Source organism: Beauveria bassiana, assembly GCF_000280675.1.
Source record: "Beauveria bassiana ARSEF 2860 unplaced genomic scaffold BBA_S00006, whole genome shotgun sequence".
NCBI classification, from domain to species: domain Eukaryota; kingdom Fungi; phylum Ascomycota; class Sordariomycetes; order Hypocreales; family Cordycipitaceae; genus Beauveria; species Beauveria bassiana.
The window spans coordinates 1,149,001-1,169,689 of record NW_007930841.1 but is presented as its reverse complement, the minus strand read 5'-3'; the positions used below and the strand labels follow the sequence as shown (position 1 = coordinate 1,169,689).

General features: G+C 52.5%; 6 protein-coding genes across 6 annotated transcripts; 5 read left to right on the top strand and 1 right to left on the bottom strand.

Moving 5' to 3' along the window:
- Positions 1-2,117: 2,117 nt before the first annotated feature.
- Positions 2,118-4,826, top strand: BBA_03127 (mechanosensitive ion channel; the record flags this gene model as incomplete). The annotated part of the gene is made up of 1 exon (XM_008598224.1): positions 2,118-4,826. One exon carries the CDS (start codon positions 2,118-2,120, stop codon positions 4,824-4,826), a length of 2,709 nt encoding a protein of 902 aa, XP_008596446.1.
- A 352-nt stretch (positions 4,827-5,178) lies between these two features.
- BBA_03126 (Hypothetical Protein) lies at positions 5,179-5,459 on the top strand (the record flags this gene model as incomplete). The annotated part of the gene is made up of 2 exons (XM_008598223.1): positions 5,179-5,200; positions 5,281-5,459. The coding sequence occupies 2 exons, from the start codon at positions 5,179-5,181 to the stop codon at positions 5,457-5,459; spliced, it is 201 nt and encodes a 66-aa protein (XP_008596445.1).
- Positions 5,460-6,806: 1,347 nt separating this feature from the next.
- Positions 6,807-8,091, top strand: BBA_03125 (PI31 proteasome regulator; the record flags this gene model as incomplete). Its single annotated transcript, XM_008598222.1, has 2 exons — positions 6,807-6,987; positions 7,052-8,091. 2 exons carry the CDS (start codon positions 6,807-6,809, stop codon positions 8,089-8,091), a joined length of 1,221 nt encoding a protein of 406 aa, XP_008596444.1.
- A 487-nt stretch (positions 8,092-8,578) lies between these two features.
- Positions 8,579-11,842, bottom strand: BBA_03124 (importin-beta domain-containing protein; the record flags this gene model as incomplete). The annotated part of the gene is made up of 4 exons (XM_008598221.1): positions 8,579-8,970; positions 9,025-9,146; positions 9,201-11,432; positions 11,508-11,842. 4 exons carry the CDS (start codon positions 11,840-11,842, stop codon positions 8,579-8,581), a joined length of 3,081 nt encoding a protein of 1,026 aa, XP_008596443.1.
- Positions 11,843-14,295: 2,453 nt separating this feature from the next.
- Positions 14,296-16,092, top strand: BBA_03123 (uracil permease; the record flags this gene model as incomplete). Its single annotated transcript, XM_008598220.1, has 3 exons — positions 14,296-14,379; positions 14,464-14,773; positions 14,828-16,092. 3 exons carry the CDS (start codon positions 14,296-14,298, stop codon positions 16,090-16,092), a joined length of 1,659 nt encoding a protein of 552 aa, XP_008596442.1.
- A 1,236-nt stretch (positions 16,093-17,328) lies between these two features.
- On the top strand, positions 17,329-19,891 carry BBA_03122 (acriflavine sensitivity control protein acr-2; the record flags this gene model as incomplete). Its single annotated transcript, XM_008598219.1, has 5 exons — positions 17,329-17,379; positions 17,968-18,174; positions 18,216-18,588; positions 18,642-19,146; positions 19,198-19,891. 5 exons carry the CDS (start codon positions 17,329-17,331, stop codon positions 19,889-19,891), a joined length of 1,830 nt encoding a protein of 609 aa, XP_008596441.1.
- Positions 19,892-20,689: the final 798 nt, after the last annotated feature.

The following is a 20,689-nucleotide window of genomic DNA, read 5'->3' as shown; positions in this document are numbered from 1 at the left end:
CGGAGTTGGTAGATGAATCGGGTGCTTATTCCCCAAGTGCCCTGGGTCCCCTGCCTGGAATCTCCAAGACTTTTCGGCCCCCGACTCTTTGTGTGCTCGTGTGATGACTAGTTTGTAATACCGATTGAAAATGGGTATAAAAGAATTTTAATCGCCAGCACCGACACGGTAAGCCCACGCTCTTGGTGGTGGGGGTTGCCTACAAGTGGCTGCTGGATTGTCGTGTTTGTGGTTCTTTTGGTGGAACGTGTGAAGTCATTGTCTTGACGAGATATGGGGATTGTGGTGGAGGCGGGTATTTCACTACTGGAAACTAGCGTCACTGATTTTATTCTTCATGACGGAAAGAAAAAGCAAAGTGCAATATTCGTCATTGGGCAGGTGGCTCAACGCTATGGCTCGTCAAGTCGGTCAATCAAGTTGACAACTGTGCGGAATAGTTGCGGCGCTAATGATGCCGCGTAACTGCCAAGTCAATTTTTTCGACGTCAAGAGGTCACTTGGTGGAGATTCTATGATGATTTGGCTTGAAATTTTCGAATTGTGAGTCCAGTTGCTAGCTGCCTGACCTGTGCAAATTTACCCCGTAGATGTCATACCCAAGTCAATGATATCAGCAAGGGCAAAAATCAAGATCTGTGCGTTTTGGTTACCGATATTAATCGAGGCAAAGCGTTGATCCAAGAAAAACACACGGCTTGGTCAGGACAAAAAGGTTTAGGGGAATACGAGGTCCCTTGGGGGGGGGGGATATTGGTCTTCATGCCGTTGAACCGGGGCTCCGGAATAGAGGCTGTGTACGAATATGGAGGGCTCAGAATGAAGATTCCTTGGAGTGATCTCCTATTTATATCCTTACCCCTGACGGACATGCCGGCGCAGATGTACTGATATAATTTCCAATAAGATGATGCATGTCTATATTAAAACAAAGGGCATCCATGCCAACCTGATTATTCGTATGTGCTTGAGGATGGTAAATTCCTAGCTGGACGTAGCCGCACGAATAGTGAACAAACAGTGGTGCGCGGTGGGGTTTATAGCGCGGTCTCTCGCTGTAAATTGTGCCAAGTCTCCGCTGGAAAAATAGCTACAGCGGTCCAGAGTCAGTCAATAGCGGGCTTTCAGGTCAACAGGGCCCCTAAACATTTCTTCTACCAGGCCCGTGTGGCGCCCGGGATGGCCCCCCTGACGGGTGGGTTATAGTGGAGAGCGCAAAAGACGGAGTCGATGCCGCTTTTGATTTCAGATGACAAACTAAAGCCGCCTTTCGCTGCCAACTGCCTTGTTGGCTTGCGGGCTTGTTTCCATACAGCTTGTGCCTCCTGACGCTTCGGCTTTAAAGCGGCGCCATGTTTGCGGGACCAGCTGTCAGGTACCGCCACCCGGTTAGCAAAAAAAAGAGTAAAAAAAAGAAAAAGAAAGAAAGACAGAATGCACGTCGACCCTTGCTCAGTTTCATGTCTTCCACCTCCACCGTTCCTTTGCCATTCTTACTTGTTGTGTTGGAAAATCCTTGCTTTCGTCTCTCAAGCTTCACATTCGTTACTATTCATTCTTCTTTCGATTCCCCTATATTTTTTCTTCCCCTCCCCTCTTGCATGCCTTCTTCCCTTTCCCATCGTCACCTACATACCCTCGTTTACTGCGGGTGCAACCGGTTTTCTCTCGGTTTACGTCATTCGTCATCGTCAATCCTTGACAACGGGATTTGCTGGTGATAGCTTTCATGCTGCCATTGTGCATCAAACGAATTCCTTTTTCTGCCAGAAGACCTCACTAGTTGGCTTGCTCAAGCTCTCACATTCTACCAGAACTCATTTGATACGGCGCTGATATCACGACTCTGCATCTGAAGCTGGTCTTCAGCTCAACCCCGCGAACGAAGTATCGAATGCATATACACATCCTCTAATTCTGCATCATCTTCTACGATTCCGATTCTCCTGACGATATTCACATTCTCTCAGCCAATTGCTGTCTGCAGGCGTTTCATCTTGACTTGAGCGAGCCCGTCTAAACAATCATACCTCTGAAACCGGAGACGACTCCACACGTTACACAATCAAGGACAGCCAGCGCCACGGGACGAAGTCTTTGCGCGCCTCTTTTCTCGAATGAACTACAGAAATTCCTCACGCGCCTCCAAAAGAGACTCGGCCGGCTTCGTCCAGCTCGACGGCGGCTCCCAAGTCGAAATGACGGAACGCGACATCCCCCTCACCAACGTTCGCAGCTACGCCTCCTCCACCGGCGCACGCCAGACTGCCGCCGGCAAGCACGCACACAATGACTCGACCGATTCCAATAACGAAAAGCCAGGCCACCATGGTCGCCGCAAAAAGCACGCCCCCGACGGCCTCAAGCGCAAGGGCACTGGCGATGACGTCGAGCTCAATGCCCTCGGCCGCCTTTACGAAAGGATTGTCGGCTTCTCCGTCGTCACCAGATACATGGTCTACGTTGTTCCCGTCGGTATACTGCTCGCAATTCCCATCGTCGTTCTCAAGGTCACGGGCCACCGAGACGACATCAACGTGGGAACTGCCACAGACGACAAAGGCGAAGCCAGACATGGCCCTACACTCTTCAACATCTTTCTATGGATCGAAATCACTTGGCTGACCCTGTGGGCCGCCAAGCTTGCCGCTCTTCTGCTTCCTCAGCTCTTCATGGCTCTCTGTGGCATCGTCAGCGCTGGCGTGCGCAAGTATGCCACCGTCCTCCGCAACATGGTGATTCCTTTTTCGCTCTTTTTCTGGGCCTTGGCTACCTGGCTCACCTTCAAGAACCTCTTCAGCGAAGCCATTAGTCCCAAAGAAATTCCGTGGTGCATCAGCCTGGAGCGTGTGCTCGGAGCCACTTTTGCCTCATCTGCTGTATTGCTCGCAGAAAAGGCCATTATCCAACTCATCGGTGTCTCTTACCACCAACGCTCCTTTGCCCTACGCATCAAAGAATCCAAGCGCGAAATTCGCCTCCTCGGACTCCTTTACGAGGCGTCACGCACGCTGTTCCCTATGTACTGCCGCGAGTTTTCCGAGGAGGACTATGTGATTGACGACAGCATTGAGATGATGCTGCGCAAAAAGGCAGGTCACAAGCGTCAAGGCTCTGCAACCCCCATGAGGCTCATTGGTGATGTTGGCCGTATCGGCGACAAGGTCACCTCCGTCTTTGGCAATCTCGCCTCTGAAATTACCGGCAAGCAGGTCTTCAACCCACACTCTTCCCACACGGTCGTCATCGAAGCTCTCGAAAAGAGACTGCCCTCGGAAGCTCTAGCCAGGCGCATCTGGATGTCCTTTGTCGTCGAAGGCAAAGAGGCATTGTACATTGAAGACTTTTATGAGGTCCTCGGCCCAGCTTACAGCACCGAGGCGGAAGAGGCTTTCGCTGTCTACGACTCTGACATGAACGGCGACATTAGTCTCGATGAGATGGTTCGCAAAACCGTAGAAATGGGTCAGGAGCGCAAGGCTATCGCTGAAGGCATGAAGGATATTGGTCAGGCTCTTCGTGTTCTTGATAAGGTTCTGCTGTTCATTGTCCTACTCATTGTCGTCTTCATCTTTCTTGCTTTTTTCAAAAGCAGCTTCGTCACTGTCGTCGGTACCGCCGGTACTGCTCTGCTCTCCCTCTCCTTCGTTTTCGCCGTCACTACCCAGGAATTCCTCGGCTCCTGCATCTTTCTCTTTGTCAAGCACCCGTACGATGTGGGCGATCGTGTCGATATCAATGGAAGCCAGATGGTCGTCGAGCGCATCTCTCTGCTCTATTCGGTTTTTAAGCGACTTGATAGGTCCCAAGTCACCCAGGTGCCCAACATTCAGCTCAACAACCTCTGGATTGACAACATCTCGCGCAGCAAGGCCATGACTGAGACCATCGAGCTCAACGTCTCCTATGACACCACGTTCGAAGACATCGAGCTGCTCCGCCTCGAGATGGAAAAGTTTGTCCGCCACGCCGACAATTCTCGCGACTTCTACCCCGACTTTTCCATTGGCATTGGTGGTGTCGGTAATCTCGACAAGATGGTTCTCTACATTTCAATTAAGCACAAGTCCAATTGGCACAACGACAAGGTCCGCGCCACTCGTCGCTCCAAATTTATGTGTGCTCTCGTCGTCGCCCTCAAAAAGATTCCTATCTACGCTCCTGGTGGCGGAAGCGAGGCTCTTGGTGGACCTGGTAACCCTAGCTACTCTGTCGCCGTCTCCGACGAGTTTGCTGCGGCTAGTCGCGACAAATACGCCAAGGACAAGGAGGCTGTTCGCATGGTACCTACCAACCAGGAACAGACGGAGAAAGAACATGCAGCCGCTGAGCAAGCCGCCATTTCGGAGCTCAACACCGTGCCTCTCGCCATCAACACGACGACTAGCATGTGGGACACTCGTGACCACAATCCTGTCAGCGCCGTTGACGAGTCTGTGGCCGGGGACGCGCGACGCTCTCGCGAGATTGAGGCGATGCGCTCTGAGCTCCATAAAAAAGAGAGCCAACGCGGTCGCCGCAAGGCCGGCGAGGGTCTAACGGGCGCCACAGGCTTGACCCCGACTGACAGCCAGTTCTCGCACCAGAAGAGCCCGCGTCTGGAAACCTTTGATGAAGAGTCCACGACGGACATGCCCTCGACGTTTTATGACCGCAACCACCCCAGCGGGACCGCAGGCGCCAGCGGCCACAGCCATGGAGGGTTCCAGAATGTGCGCATCCAGGATGAGGAGGAACCGCGTCGCTCTACCTCACTCAACGTGCGCAGCCACCCTGTCGGTCGTCGGCCCTCGCGCGGCCCGTCGTCGCCTTCGAACCTTCGGTGAGGAGGCGTAATCGGGTCATTGACGAACATTGCTGCCTATGTTGCTAGTGTCGCTCACTAGCTACGCTTATTAATTGTTATATAGCATCGCGCGTGTACTAATTTTCTGATGTTGCCAGCCATTATGGTAAATGGATAGGCTTATAGATATGAATTTGGACAGAATTCCAAATACATTGCATTGAATGATGATATTGAATGCGCAAAACGTGGCCAGTGAATGTTTAAATCGAGAGTGGGCCAAGACCCCCGCACCAGTCCTTAATTACTTCGGAGCGATGATCTTTGGGCATTGTGCATTGTTCCCTTTGCAACAAACCTGAATCAAGAGCTCAATCCATCTTTAAAATAAAATGCCTAGCACAGATTCCCTTCGTGAGTCGCGCCCCCTGTCTTTTCTCTCCTTTAGCCGCGTTTGACTGCTAACCATTACGGGTCAACACGATCCGCGCCAGAACCGCCCCTCACGCCGACGGAGCGCGCCATCTGCAAGTCATACGGCGGGTGGACCAACTTCATGGCGTCCATGGGTCTCAAGCCGTGGGACCAGGAGGACGCGGACGAGGGCAAGGCGATAATCGCGGCGTTTGCGCACGATAAAGAGGAGGAGGACAAGGCCAAGCAGAACAAGTAGCGGCAGAGCATGTATACGTGAAAAAAGAAAATGACGCAATGCAGTTCTACCAGGGCTTGAAGATGAGCCTATCCGATACAATCTTCCAAGTGTCACTAGTGGTCTGACAAACGCCAGTACGAGGCCATGTCCTATGCTTGGGGGAGATCCAGATCTCAAAGTCTATATACCGGTGCATGAGTCGTCTGGGTTGACGCGTATGATAACGAGTCTCTGTCGCTATAGATGCGATATGCATCTTGCTAATTAGGCAAACGGCCATCATAGCACAAATCAGTCTGGTTTCCCGGAGCGCAGCGCGCAACTCAGTCAGGCAGTTGCGTCGATTCTCTGAATCGCAATCTATGTCTTAATATGGCTCGGGCCCGACGACGAGACCGGGCAAGCGGCTCTTGTCGTCCACCGTGTGCTAGACTGTATATGCCGGCAGCCAGCTCGGCCTTTCTCGCATCCGTGGAATAATTCCATCACACCTGTGCTTTTTTTTTTTTTTCGGGAAACCGGCACCGCCTGACTCTGCCGCGTAAATGGGACTTTGTCAACATCCGACGTGTGAAACGGAAGAGCACGTCGTTTGCGTGGGACACGGTCGAGTCCAGCCTTTTTCTCCTGCACCGCAATGACTTTTGAATATTATGCAAATGACTATGGCCTACTTGGGCCACGGCCAGCCCAGCCAAGGTACACAGAAAGCCCAGGGCACGCGCCCCTTGCAATCACATTTTCTACAACCAAACGCGCCATCAATGAACACTTTTACAACGCCGCCAACAAGCACTGCCGACAGTGCTGCTATTAGCGCTGCTGAGGGGCCCGCTGAGGGGGGGGGCACTGAAGCCGCCGCCAGAGATGCGCTGCTAGAGATGCAGTTGATGTGCTGACGAGAGTGATGGCAACAGTTTGTGGAATTCGTATGGACTCTTCTTTTGGAGCTCCCTTGGAGTAAATCCGCTCTGGATAGCTGAAGAGAACGCTAGTTTTCACTAGGCTTAGTTGAATGCAAAAATTCAGAATTCGAGTGCAGCTGAGTCTAGCTCGCAGCAGTTCTCAGTCTTTGCCCCGCGTCAGCCCGCTAGCGACTCCACATATAGGGCTGAGGGGGCGAAGGCAGCAAACGCAATGACGAACCCTTCCCCGAGCTTCCTTCCTCTCGCATCTATAAACTCAACAGCCCGCCCCCTCGTTTCCATCGAGTATTCGTCTCTACCGACACTTGCTGAACGAATCTTTTGTTGCGAAAACGCTTTTCCTATCTTGATACCCCAGTGCGCTTGCCAAACCTTTCAGAAATACCCCTCATTCTTCAATTCTACCCCGCGCCATAGCAATCGCCATTCGCCACTTACCATGTCGGCACTCAGCACGACAGCTATCCTCGAGGGCATGGCCAAGGCCCTGCCCACACACACTCAGGGCGACGACTCGTCGGACCTGGCCAGCTCCTACGAGGTCATCGGTCTGCTCGTCCACTCGTACCTCACAGCGCTGGGCTTTACGCTCGTCGGCTTTCAAGAAGACAGACCGCTAGGTATGCTCACCTGCCATCAGCACCCACCATTCTAGACTACCAACTGACACCAAACCTTGCACAGCCGAGTGCCAGTCGCTCGCTCCTCGTCTCCCCGCCTCATGGAATGCCGGATTCGGCTCCCTCGGCTTCGTCTACACCCACGACCAGCAGCAGCAATCCGATAAGACGACGTACGTCTTTCGCATCGACAAGATGGGCGCCAAAGTCGAGATTCGTGGCACAGTCTCCTCTTCCTCCGATAGCAACACCATCCATCGCTTCGACGTCGCCGCCCGCGACATTGTCCAGTCTGGCAACCTGCCCGTGCGCATCGCACTCGACGTCGACGGCAAGGACACTAGCGACCGCCAGGATCTTGTCGCGAAATTGCATCGCGTCTTTGTGTCCACCACCGTCGTCGCCGCGCTCCTCCAAGAGGTCCGCACCAAGATTGTGCAGCCGCTACTCGGCGCCGGCGCCGCTACCGCGCAGGTTGAAGATCGCGCCGACGAGGCCAGCGAAGAGCGGCGACTGCGCGAGGAGCGCTTGCAGCAGGAGATGCAGGATCCGAACCGGCCTGTTGGTGGCAACTTGCCGCCATCCACCGCAGACATACCCGTCCCGCGACCCGGTGCGCTGCCCGAATCAGCGCGTCTCGGACCCAACGCGCCTAGCGACGAGTTTCTGCCCCCCGGCTTCGAAGACGAGTACGACATCAACCGCCCTCACACCGGTATCACGGGCGGCGGCCTCACCATACCCGGTAGCGGCCGCTCCCCGTTTAGCATTGGTCATGACGACCTGCACCCGCCGGGCCTCGGGCCCCACGACCCCCTCCGCGGATCCGGCCTGCCCAGCGGCCTGGGCGGCGGCGGCTTTGGTGGCGGCAGCGGGGGCTTTGGTAGTGGAGGCGGTGGCATGCACCCGACCTTTGACGATCCCCTCTTTGCCGGCCAAGGAGGTCGGACCGGACCCGGCAGGGGCAGCGGTGGCGAGTTTGACCCCCAGGTGCCGCCCGGCGCAAGGTATGATCCTCTCGGCCCCGGTGGCGGCCCTCGTTTCCCCGGTCCGGGTAGTGGCCAAGGCGGTCATCCGTTTGGAGGCGGTGGTGGTATCATTTGAAACAAGGCAGGATAAGGCACAAGAAAAAACTGATGACGCTGTACGAGTATGACTTTCAAAACGCCCAGAGGGAAAGAGTCTCCTTTATGATCACAACGAATACGACTGGTTAATAGCACGCAAGCCACGCATAGTTCGACTGATCAACCCGAATTCAATAACAAGATGTAAATTATACTTTTATTCCAGTCTACTAATAGGTGCTCTATTGCTCGCATCGTTGTCAAGTCAGCACGTCCATGCCATAATGACACGGGATATTATTCGAAAAACCGAACGTTCTTCCCTTATGTATACGTTTCTCATGCCAGTCCATAGCTATGCCGTCAATCACTGTGCTTTCTCGTGTTGGCACTTCACACATCATATCACGACGTACATATCTCTTGAACCTGGTGCGCATTGGCTTGTACTTGTACAAGCCGCGTTGCAAGTGGCTCGGGGCTCTTGTCACCGCAGCAGCGGAGTCAGTTTTCCGGCACCCATTCTAGTGTGCCGCCGAGCTAGCCAGCTCGTTCAGCTTTTGCTGTTCCTCCTCCTCGAGTTTGGTATACCATTGTTGGAATTGGCCAATGTTCTCGTTGTGGGCACGGACAAAGAAGTCGCTGAGGTAAGCCTGGGTCTCGTCATCACGCTGGCGCTGACTACCGTTCTCCATAAACGACATCAAATCGTCCTTGACGGAGTTGAGGGTCAAATCAAGAGTTTCATCGTCTTCCCATCCGTCTTCGCCATCGTCTTCATCAAACTGGGCAGTGTTGGCCACGGCTGCCGAGGCGATGTTGGCCCCGGAGCGGGCTCCAGAGGCAGACAAGAGCTCCTCAATCAGAACCTTGATAATTTTGAGCTGGGCAGGGACAACAGAATATTTGTCAGGGTCTAGGTATAGAGGTTAGTGGCCACTCAAGAGTGCATAGCTCAATGCCAACGTACTTTGCTTGGCGCGCGAGCGTGTCTTAATCATCCCGTCATCCTCTGCAATCAAGTCACCCTTGACAGGAATCTCTGCCAAACGGGGATCATTCAACGCAAAAAGCTTTGAAAGAGCAATGACGCTAAAGTTGTTTGTCAGAAATTGCAGCGACCTGCAGTTCGAAACAATGACTTACTTTTGACGGATCTCATCGTAGCCAGCAAAGCTGACGGAGTTCTCTAACCACCTCGACATGACAACTTGTAGACCACTCTCGTCCGCATTGATCTGAATCTGGCTCAGGAATTCAACAACATCTTGGGCTCCATTCAAAGAGAGACGTGCAAAAACAAGGATCAGAGATTGGATCATGGCAGCAGCCTCAGCAACGGCCAAGCGGTTGGCGACAGCCTGTAATAACTGCGGAAGGTAGGGTCCCAGACGCTCATGGCCAGCCTTTTCCACAAGTTCGGCCGCGAGACCGCCAACTTCAGACGCAGAGTTGTCTTCAATGGTGGGACCAAGTAGCCGATCGACGATGTGGAGGCAGACCTCGATACCGGATCGACCACTAGCATCATGCCAGCTTAGAACTTGTTGGTGGTCATGCGCAAGCAGAAACTTGACAGTTCGAGATCCGGATCGAAGGATGTCACCCTCGTTAGACTGCATCAGCAAAGTGCTGAGCTTGGGCAGTGTAGCAGCAACGAAGCCCGCTGGAAGCGGGCTTGGGGCGTTCTCAGCCACAACAGCGAGCAGTTCGGTTGCAATGGAGACGAGAGGGCTGTCGGCGGTGACGTCACCAACATTGAGTGCTGCAGTCAAAGTTGGAATCACAATGGCAGAGAGGCGCGAGAAGGATTCGGGATCAGATAGGCTAATGACAAGCTCTTCAAAGGCCTCGGTCACGAGAATCGACACCTGGAAGTTACTTGATCCGAGCTTAGCAAGCATAAAAAGAAGATCCACTGCTCCGACTTCGGTAGAAAGGGCAATGTGATGGTTCAGGCTGATGGCAGCACGAACGGCACCAGTCAGTGTCACGAGCAATTCATCGGCCTCTTCCATCTCTTCAGGGTCCCTGCCATTCATGTATGTCCGAACGGCATTAAGAATAGATAGTTGGCGGTCGTTGGGTACCTTTCCCGCGTCAACGAGGTCATTGATTGCCTTTACGCAAGCAACCTTGACGACCTCCGATTCCTCATCGTTGATAGAGTTGATAATTCGGTCGAGAAGAACGGCAGGAGGATTGTAAGAGCGGCCGAGAATTCCAGCGACCAGGTAGCCACGAGCACGAAGAAGGGGCTCTTCAGCTCGGTTGATGGCATAGTCGACCAGCTCGAGATAAGCATGAGCTACGACCTCAGGAATATCTTTGTTAACGTCCTGAAAGTCTCCAGCGAGCATGACAAAAAGATAGAGGGCAGCTTCCTGGTCCCTCCAACCTCGGCCAGGGAAGAGGTCCTTTGTGTAGCCGAAAAGTCCGTCAATGGTCTTTTCATTGAACCATTCTCCCATCTTGATCAGGAGATCCCCGGCCGCAGTTCGAGCTGTGTAGTTGGCCGTGACCGACGTCTCTTCTGCCAGGTAGAGAGAGCAATCAATATCCCACAATTCCTCTTCCTCGCGAAGAACACGTGAGTAGCCCACGAGGAGCTTCATGATATCCATCATCCAAGGTACCTGATGGGCATTAGCATAAAGCTTGAGTTGTCCATCGAGCTCTGCTTGAACGGGAGGAGCACGGAAGCACTGATTCAAGAAGTCGAGCTCTTCGAGAACCAAGAAGTCCAGAGTGTAAGGAAGGTTGTCAATATCCTCGAGACGGCCTTGGGCATCATTATCGATGTAGAGCTGTTCGAAGCTGGGCAGCAAGCTGATGAGTTCATCCCAGACAGCCGTGAAGAGAGTGGCACTCTGAGGAAGCAAAAGGTTTGGGAAGACTCGACGGATCCGGAGCAGTGTCTTGACGACCTGAAGCTTGAGGGAAATGATACTATTCCACTCGGCGGGTTGAGCCCCAGCGCTCGTGCTAGCTTCGGGAAGACGGCTGCTGAGAACCTTGAGGAAGAATGGATTCCAGTCTTTGAGAAGTTCTTCGGCAAATGCAGTAACTTCAGCGGCATGATCTTCCTTTACCATGTTCATCAAGTCGAAGCAGCCACGGAAAACGGAAATGGCTAGAGATCTTATGAGAGGCTTGCGCTCTTCGCCAATGGCAATTTGACTGAGAGTGCTAGCAATGTCTCTTGCCATTGTAAAGAATTGGTCCTCACTCAAGCTCTCTTCGACGAGGTCGCCGAGCACGCGAAGTGCGCCATGTAGTTGAGAGTCGTTACCATTGGGGATGACGGCCAGAACGGTGGGAAGGAGCGAAGGCCACTCTTCGGGAAAGTCGTGAATCGCAATTTTTCCGACGGCGTAACTGTGGACAAGGTTCAGCGTTAGTATCTTGGGAAAAGAAGGCTAGAAGGTGGCCCAGACTGGCTCCGTGACGTACCTAGCAGCAATCTTGACTTTGCGATCGTCTTCACCGCTAAGGGCCAGGTCCAGGAGAGACTGGCGAACTAGCTGTCTGGTATCATCGGTGATGGGAATCGGGGGCTCGGCGTTAGGATCATCATTCGACCAGTTGTTCTCGATAAAAAGCCGCAGTGTGCTGAGGGCGAGCTGGCGAGTGGCAACGTCGACGGAGGTGTGGGAGGCAATCTTAGCCAGAGCCACAGAATAAGCTGGATTCGTCTGTGCCCTTTTGAGCTCAATCTCGGCATTGATACGCTGCGTCTGATCGGCCTGGGCGGTGGCCGCAAGCAGCTGAAGCAGTTGTTCCTCCATGGCTGATGTTGACAGGCCGCAGGGTGTCGGGCGGGGTGAGATGCAGTAATGAAAAAAAGACTAGAGAGAAAATGGAGGGGTATTTATGACATGCGAAACAAGTATATGGTGCTCGCTCGGGGAGTACGAGGCTTTGCAGGCGTTGGCGGAAAGATGCAAAATCGAAAGAAACAGATAACCCCGTTGTCTGATGCTGAATAGCTTGCTAGTCGCTGGGATATGGCAGCATGAAGAGGATGAGTCGAGAAAAAAAAAGCGGGCATGTTTTTGTGTCGACGTGCGGATGGGCGGTGATGGAGAAGGAGGCGCAAAGCTACAGGGCAACAGGGCAACGGAGCAGGAGCAACAGGAACAACAAGAGAAGGGTTTGGCGGGGCAAGAGAACTTTAGCGCAGTTGCCAGCTGCCAGCTCTTGTGCTGTGCAAACGCCTCATCTCATTCCACCAATTCGCAAGGCTGAGACACGTTACTGGACAGGCTCTAATAATAGCCAGGAGTGTCTTTGTACATTTGCAAACAAAAAATTAGCGTTTCTGTGAGACTGAGTATTAGTTTTATGAGCTTCGAAAATGTGTCGTGGTATCTACGTGTGATGAACTGCGTCTGATTGAACCCGAATGAGGAGTCTTGAGTGAGAGTCTACCTGCAAAGAAGGATGCGAATCCATATGCTCAAAATTGAGTAACAATAAGAACCAGTGTCTCGTACATGGCAAAAAATGCTACAAGATGTACGGAGTAGTCTTAGTTCAGTGTCGAAGCTACCTACCACCTATCGCACATCTAACATTACCTCACCAGCTGCCGCCAATAACATGCAATGCCACACAGCCCGGCCGTGTGGGGGACACATTAAACCGGCCCTTCTGAGAAAGCACCTCGTTTCTAACCTGTTATTTTTCTAGATATAGACTATTTAAATAAATAGAAAAAAAAAGTATAATAAGTGTGAAAATGATTAAATATATAACTTATATTCTTAAAAATATTATATTACTTGCTCTCGCGTGTATTCATCATTAATAAAACAGTATCGAGAATCTACGAGGGCCGGTTTTTTTTGTCCCCCCCTTGCCGGCCAACTCCGGGAAGCATGACGGCAGCGTTTGCCCAGATATTTGCTCTCTTCCTTCTCCCACTCTCCATTGGCGCGCCAGCAAATGATCAGCCAAGAAGATGTTGCCTCTTTATTTAATACTGCATGTACCCCGCGTTTCCTAGCAAAGGCCACGCCCGCCCGCCCATTTCACTCTACAACGCGCAATGACCACCGCAGACCCATCCCGGTCAATTGCTCGATTCTATCGAGTAATAAAAAATCGAGCCAAGACCCCCAAGATGACAGCGCTCGCCCTCGGCGATTTCATGGCCATCATGCAAACATGACATGTGATGCATAAAAACAAGCATCAGCTACTTCTCTCTGCAGAATCAGCTTAATAATGAGCCACACGGCAATGGTTCGGATTTTGTTTCCTCATTCATGCGTGCCAAAGTTTAAACCAAACCGATAGCGGCGCTGCTGCTGTTTAATTTTCAGGTTCACTTATCGCTCTGCCAGTGCGCACAATCTTGCTTATCATAAACCTTGCCAAATTGCCAAGACTACGCAGAAAAATGCGGGGGAGATAAATCGCATCCTTCCCATCAAGGGCTCGGGTCTTGGCTTCACCACGTCCCGTATTCCGACGTCGGGCCATGCACACACTTGCAACTCCAAAGCCTTTACTATAATCAGCCATTACTGTGCCCATTCCGCAACGAATTGATTGACAGTTGTCCCGCTTCTCGCACCTCTTCTTAGTCGTTCAATCCATCCGTATCACCTATTACTTTGACAATCCACTGAATCGGCCGACTCATGTGACGCCCGCTACCAACAAGGCCATGCCGAACCAGTATCTGGCTTGCCACCCCCCGGCCCCCCCCCCTCTCCTCCCTCCAAAAATCCCAAAATCTCGCCCTCTCAATTGCTTCCACGTCCTGATCCCTGGAGGTGCTGCCAATTGGAGTTCCCCGACCTGCACTAGTTTGATTTCAACACGACGCCATTCAGCCCAGTGGCTGACGAAAAGCCTCCTTCGGACCTGGCCGTCCCCAAGCCTGCCGATCGGCCTGTCGCATTGCCTCTCCAAATCAAAGCGTCCATTCCACGTCTCCGTCCTTGATAAGTGTGTAGATAAATAGTCCGGGCTGGCCCGCTCCCTCTACTCTAGTCTCGGCCTATCGCCTATCGTCCACCAAGATAGCCCAGCACTCTCTTCTTCACACAATGGAAGCTTCCCACTGCTGGCTCCAGAATAAATCAGTCTAGTTCTCCAACTATCTTGCGCGACAACCCCAATTCTTCCTCATCCCCTTTATATATATATATCAGCGAGTTGCCATCAAGTTGCCACCCATTCTTACCAAATTCCATTTGCTACTCTCTTTCTCATCTTGCAGTTCGCCACCATGTCACTTATGGGGCATGTCAAGTATTGGGCAGACAAGCTGGCCGTTGAGACGGAGCCTGGGCTGACCTCGGCCCAGCTCATGGTGCGGATGCCCTCCACGCGTGAACCAAGGCATTCGATTCGATGCATTCGCTAACCCATCACCGATTCGCTCCTCACACAACAGCTCTACAATCCTGATCTGAAACCGGTCGAGAAAGAGCGACGAGTATGGGGCGGCTGGAACTATGTCGGTTTCTGGATCGCTGACAGTGTCAACATTGGCACATGGATGATCTCCTCGTCCATGATTGCCGGTGGCCTGTCCTGGTGGCAGGCTTGGCTCTGTGTCTGGGTGGGCTATGCCATTTCTGCCGTCTTTATTGTCATCAGCGGCCGAATTGGTGCCATCTACCATCTCAGCTTCCCTGCTCTAAGCCGCGCCTCCTTTGGTGTTTGGGGCAGTTCCTGGCCGGTATTCAATCGCGCCGCAATGTGTAAGTTACCTCCCGGCTACTTTTACTTGAACCAGGTAGGCTAACTTCATTCAGCGTGTGTTTGGTACGGTGTTGTTGCGTACATCGGTGGCCAATGTGTATACGTCATGATTCGTTCCATCTGGAAGTCATGGGATGCCACCGAGATGCCTGGTTCGTTTGGTACCTCGGCGACGAACACCCCCGAGTACGTCTCGTTCATCATATTCTGGTTGCTGTCTCTGCCTGCCCTCTGGTTCCCGGTGCACAAACTTCGCCACTTGTTCACAGCCAAAGCAATTATTGCCCCAGCCGGCGCCACTGCTTTCCTCATCTGGACACTCGTTCGTGCCAAGGGAGCCGGTCCCATCATCAAACAGCCCTCCAGCCTTCAAGGCACTGATCTGGCTTGGGAGATCATCAAGGGCATCATGTCGTCTATTGGCAATTTCGCCACACTCATTGCCAATGCAAGTGATTTTACCCGCTTTGCGCGCAAGCCTGCCCACGCCGCTTGGCCGCAGCTAGTCATTATTCCGACTTCATTCGCCATTACTTCCCTCTACGGCATCCTAGTGTCTTCCTCATCTGCGGTCATCTACGGAGAATACGTTTGGAATCCTGTCCTTCTTCTCGGCAAGTTCATCGACCACGGCAGCTCTGCAGATCGATTCGGCGTCTTCGTGATTGCCTTTACACTAGCATTCGCGCAACTGGGTACCAACATTTCCGCCAATTCAGTTTCCACGGGTACTAGTCTGGCAGCTCTCATTCCCCGCTACATTAGCATCCGACGCGGTAGCTATATTTGTGCCATTGTTGGTCTTGCTATGTGCCCGTACAATTTTGTCGGCTCGTCAAGCAAATTTACTACTTACCTGTCAGCATATAGCGTGTTCCTCAGCTCAATCACTGGTGTTATTGTGGCAGACTATTACTTTGTGCGCAAGGGTTTTATCTGCGTCAACGACCTATATAATGCACGAAGAACAGGCCCATACTACTACACCTATGGTGTCAACTGGCGTGCTTACACTGCATACATATGCGGCATCCTCATCAACGTGGTGGGCTTTGCTGGTGAGGTCGGTGCCACGGTGCCCAAGGGCGCATCGTACATCTTTCAAATCAATTTCTTCACCGGCTTTGCTGTTTCCGTTGGCATCTACTACGCGCTTTGCAAGTTGTTCCCCGTGCCTGCGACAAGCAAGGTTTGGTTGGAAGTTGGGGTCGAGGATGAGGACTTTCGACCCCAATATCAAGACGAGAAGGTGCCGGACGAAGAAACGGAGATTCGTGTTTCGGAGCTGGTGTCGAAAAATTCTAGATTAACGGCCTGAAGTTACTTACCGAACAGGCGAGGCAATCAAGTGCTGCCAGGCGATGACAATGGTTCATGAATGATGATAAGACATAACAGATTCTATAGCGTTTCAAACGCAGGTCTTTTCAATAATTCGAGTTCTTGTAGTGTTGGGTATCTCGGTCGCTTCGATATTTCGCTGGCATTCTTCGAAAGCTTGACGACCAGATAACAGAAGGCATCGGAGAGGGGGGAAAGAACTGCAATGAGGGGGCCTGATCACCCCACACCCCATTGCTTTGGAGAATTTGATGCCGCTGTTAAAGAGACGGCTATGGGGAATTGTAGGAGATAAGGAGGCCGAAAAGCAAAAAAAGAATGCCCAGTATGAGAATCGAACTCATGATCTTCTCATTTCACCGTATTAATACTAGTGAGACGCTATACCACTTAGCCAACCGGGCTTCTGTGATGGATGTGAATCGGCGGCGTTATTTGAGATTATGTGGCCCCCTCAGGGCTTAGCCACCATCAAGACGCAGAATGCATCTTGCTAAGTGGGCCGCGCAATTCAACAATTCGGCAACGGATAGTTTGCGGGATAGGCAACTGGCGCCGAGACTTTTGCTGACAAAAGACATGACGGGCGTCCGAGCACCAGCCGATTGAGGCGCGCTGTCGCAGACAGCTTGGCTGTGAAGGGCCGGTTGTGGTACAGATTGTCGACATACAATTTCGAGTACTGTACGCGCATGTCTTAGAGTTGCTCATGCAAGGGTATTAATAGAGTGCGGGTGGCGATTGCGTCGACGGACATGGTTCTGCAGGTAGCTTTCCGCAGCTTCGGGCACGGATGCGCGATGCCGGCTTGTTGGTCACGAGCAAGTTGCCTCACTTTATGTCCTATCTGCCGCCGCATTGTCGATAGCTGGGAGCCTTTGCTATCGCGAGGAACAATTCAGTTGGGTGTTGGCGCGCCAGTACACGGTTAATTTCCTCTTTCGGAGACGGTGTGGCCTCTGGATGGATCATCCCAGCCAGGACAAGCTTTTGGGCCAGTTCGGGGTCCAATTAGCCTGCAGGTCCCACCATAGGTTGTGCACCCTCAAAGTTGGCTTTTGGTAACGAGCTGAAGACGAAGAAGCGGCGGGCTTTCAGGCCTGTGTACATAATATTGAAATGGACAAGTCAGCAGGTGCTAAGTGGGGGATGGGACAGACCGACCTAGAACTTCGGGGCAAACACGTTCGTGGAGCCTGCGCGACGCGACAATATGCGGGATGGACGGAGGGTCAACGCACAGAACGGAGCAGTTAATAACGAAGTAAATTTGCGGGAGACGGGTTATTAGTGTGTGGACGTCTCGAAGGCAAGAAATAGGGAGAATGGGGGAGACAATTGGAAGGGGGAGAAAACCGTACTGGGAGTTGTGGGAGTTGCAAGAACAACCTTTTTCCCCCTCTGTTTGTCGTATCGCCGGCTCTCACCATCCCCTCTCCGAACCGCAGCTTGCCACCTGGCAGCCGCACGCCACCTGGTGCCTGTTTGATTTGTCGCCAGCAGCCCAGCTCGAGCTAATTACCAAGTTAAAATTATTATCTTATTACCACTTGGTGCCGAATTTCAACCTTACCTTTCTAAACTCTTCTTCCCACGAACCCGTTGGACTTTGTGGCTCCGGACGCGCTACCAAGTGGCACCGGCCCTACTACCCTTCACATCCATCATCACCCAGGTTCCGGTTCGGGTCGTCACGTTCTTGCTCCTTTCATCGACGCAACCCTGACGCAACCGAATGCTGTCATCCGCTGCATCGCGGACCATCGAGACAAGGCAGACACCACCGACCTGTTGAAGCTGCCAGCCATGCTGTTGATGCACTGTTGATGCACTGTTGAGCGCCTTCAACCAGCAACCGCAGCGGCCTCTTGCGAAGGTCCTTGTGCTCTCCGCCACGACCGGCAAGGCCAGCCTCAACCCCCGCCCGACAAATCCCCCTGAGCCCTCTGGTACAGCTGCTCCAAACGCGCCACGTCTCCGAGAGGCGGTGAATACCCCTGGTCTATGCCGCAAAACAAGCCCTGCCACAACTGTCGTCGCCGTCGTCTACGCTGTGACCGTTCGTGGCCAACATGCAACAAATGCGCTACTACCGGGCAGGAATGCCTTGGGTACGGCAAGGTCTATGTGTGGACAGAAGGTATCGACGCTCAGGGCAAGGTGAAGCCATCGCCAGGAGTGAGGCGGGCGGCCCATGGCGAAAACCATGGTGTTGCGGGGCACCCTAGCCTGGTCCTCCACAGTGGTCCACCACCGTTGCCGCCTCCGGCCATGGGCACGATTTCAGACCGCCATCACCCTGTAGGCACGAGCAAAAGTCCCCGGAATCCTACCGACACTGCTGTGCCGACTCTTCCGCAGTACAGTCCTCAGCAGAAGATGGGAGGTCATGCCACATATCTGGTGCCGAGTCAATTGACTGACCCCGTCTATCAAGATCTGGACCCGACCTCGAGGATCTATCTTGCTCACTGTGAGTTGTTGTCATCGGCTACTTTCGACTAACATCAATAACACCGCGAATAGTTGCCAACAGAGTCTGCCAGGATCTAGTTGCTCGCGACGAACTCGGAACCAATCCTTTTCGAGAGCTCATTCCACTTACTCGGAGACATCCTTTGCTTCTGAATATAATCATTGCTACATCAGCCCTGCACTTGGCCAACAGCCTCAGTCCAAAAACATCTCTCTCAGCTGCTATATCCGACCCCGGCGGCTACTTGGCCCAATTGCGCTCCAAGGATCTAGTGTCTCAAAATGCCGTGATTCATGCTTTGACGGCCAAACAGAATGCCTTCTACCATCTCAAGAAAGTCCTAGAGACACTAGACCCTGCAGGGAGCGAAGTAACGTTAGCAGCCATGCACTTTTTTGTCAAGTTTGACTTGATCGATCTGGAACGAGGAGAAAATCAGAGCTGGAAGAAGCATCTGAAGGGCGCCAGCGATGTGCTGGCTCTCTTGACAGCGGCAGAGCCGCGGGATGTTACTAATCTCAAGCTTCGGGACTGTGTTGTGGCAGATTGCTTCATGTAAGTCATAATCTCTAAAGTCTTTGGTAGATATTTCTTCTGACCAGGCAGCTACCATATTTTGGGCTCAACACTGACCTCTGGGCCTTGGGCGGCTCAAATTACCCATTACGCCTTTGAGCTTCTACCAGTCTTGAAGAGGACAGAGGTTAACAGTTACTTATCTTGCCCCTCGGAAATCTTGCAGATTATCTTGAAAGCCTCACAGCTTTCTTATGAGACGCCATGTACAGACTGGAATCTCGCGGCCGTGGACCAGGCGCTCATGCTTATTCGCGAAGTATCCGGTTTCAACATTCCGGCATGGGCGACACAACTTCAGCAAGCATCAAACGTGAAGGACGTTGAAAGCCGCATACATGTGGCGTCGGCCCATCGCTCTGCTGTCTGCCTTTACATTTTCCAAGCACTGCCGCTAGCTCGTGCGGTGCAAGTCGTGGATACGCAGGCTCTAGTCGATGATATCTTGCATCACTTGTCGCAGATTGGCAAAGCCGATCCGTACTTCAAAGCATCGTCTTGGCCGACTTTTATCGCAGGCGCTGAATCGCGAGATGCAGAGAAACGAGTGTGGACACTGACGCGGCTGATGGAGATTTGGGAAGTATGCCCTTGGGGTTACGTATTCACCGCGATTGAGATGCTCAAGGCCACGTGGCAGATGCAGGATACACGGCCAGAGGATGAGAATGTCAATTGGCTGCAAGCGCTGAAGGCTATGAAATTCCAGGGCTTGATTGTATAGCGCAGACTAAACTGGTGGACGGAGGCGTTTTGCTACTTTTTTCCCTCAATATGTTGTGGTCTTGTTTTGCTTGTCTTGAACATGGAGTTTGGCTGCTCCATCATGGAAAGAGATGTGTGGATGTGATGGGGCAAAACCGGGTAGACGGATGGAGTTAAAGTGCTTCAACGTGTAGTACCATTATCTAGCATATATGAGAATGTAATATTAGTTTCTTCACTCTGGATTATTCGTCCATTGCCTTGTGAGTACTGACGTATGCCGATGAATCGAGCTGTTTGCAGTCAGGGCTAGTTAGTCTGGGTGCGGCACTCGCCCGCCAACGGGAAAGGGGAAACGCATGCGACTGCGAGACGTGTTTCATGCATATTTTTGTTTTTCCTTGAGGCAGCAGAATCCGAGACTGTGGCTGGGAATAAGGTGACCTCTCCAGCTTCAGCCAGGGCAGCTTTATGCGGCGGCACTGTTACGTTGACCGGCAGCTGCTCGCTTGGGTGTTATCAGTATTAGTCTGTTTTACATAGCTGCAAGATTTCCGGGAAGTCCAATGTATGGGGCTGGCCGACCGCACGGAGCTGGCAGCACAACAATTTCTCATGTCACCACCACGCGGAGGTTGCAACCTCCCCAGATGTCAAATCTCGATGATGTCCATGCTATGGAAATTCAATCCATGCGCTTTGCCTTGTCCAAAATCAAAAGCCGATCACCGCTCCCTAACTACATATGTATATCATAAAAGCGGAGAAGGCCCCCCCCCCACCCCCTTGTTCGGCTCCTGGCGCGGGAACAAAAAGG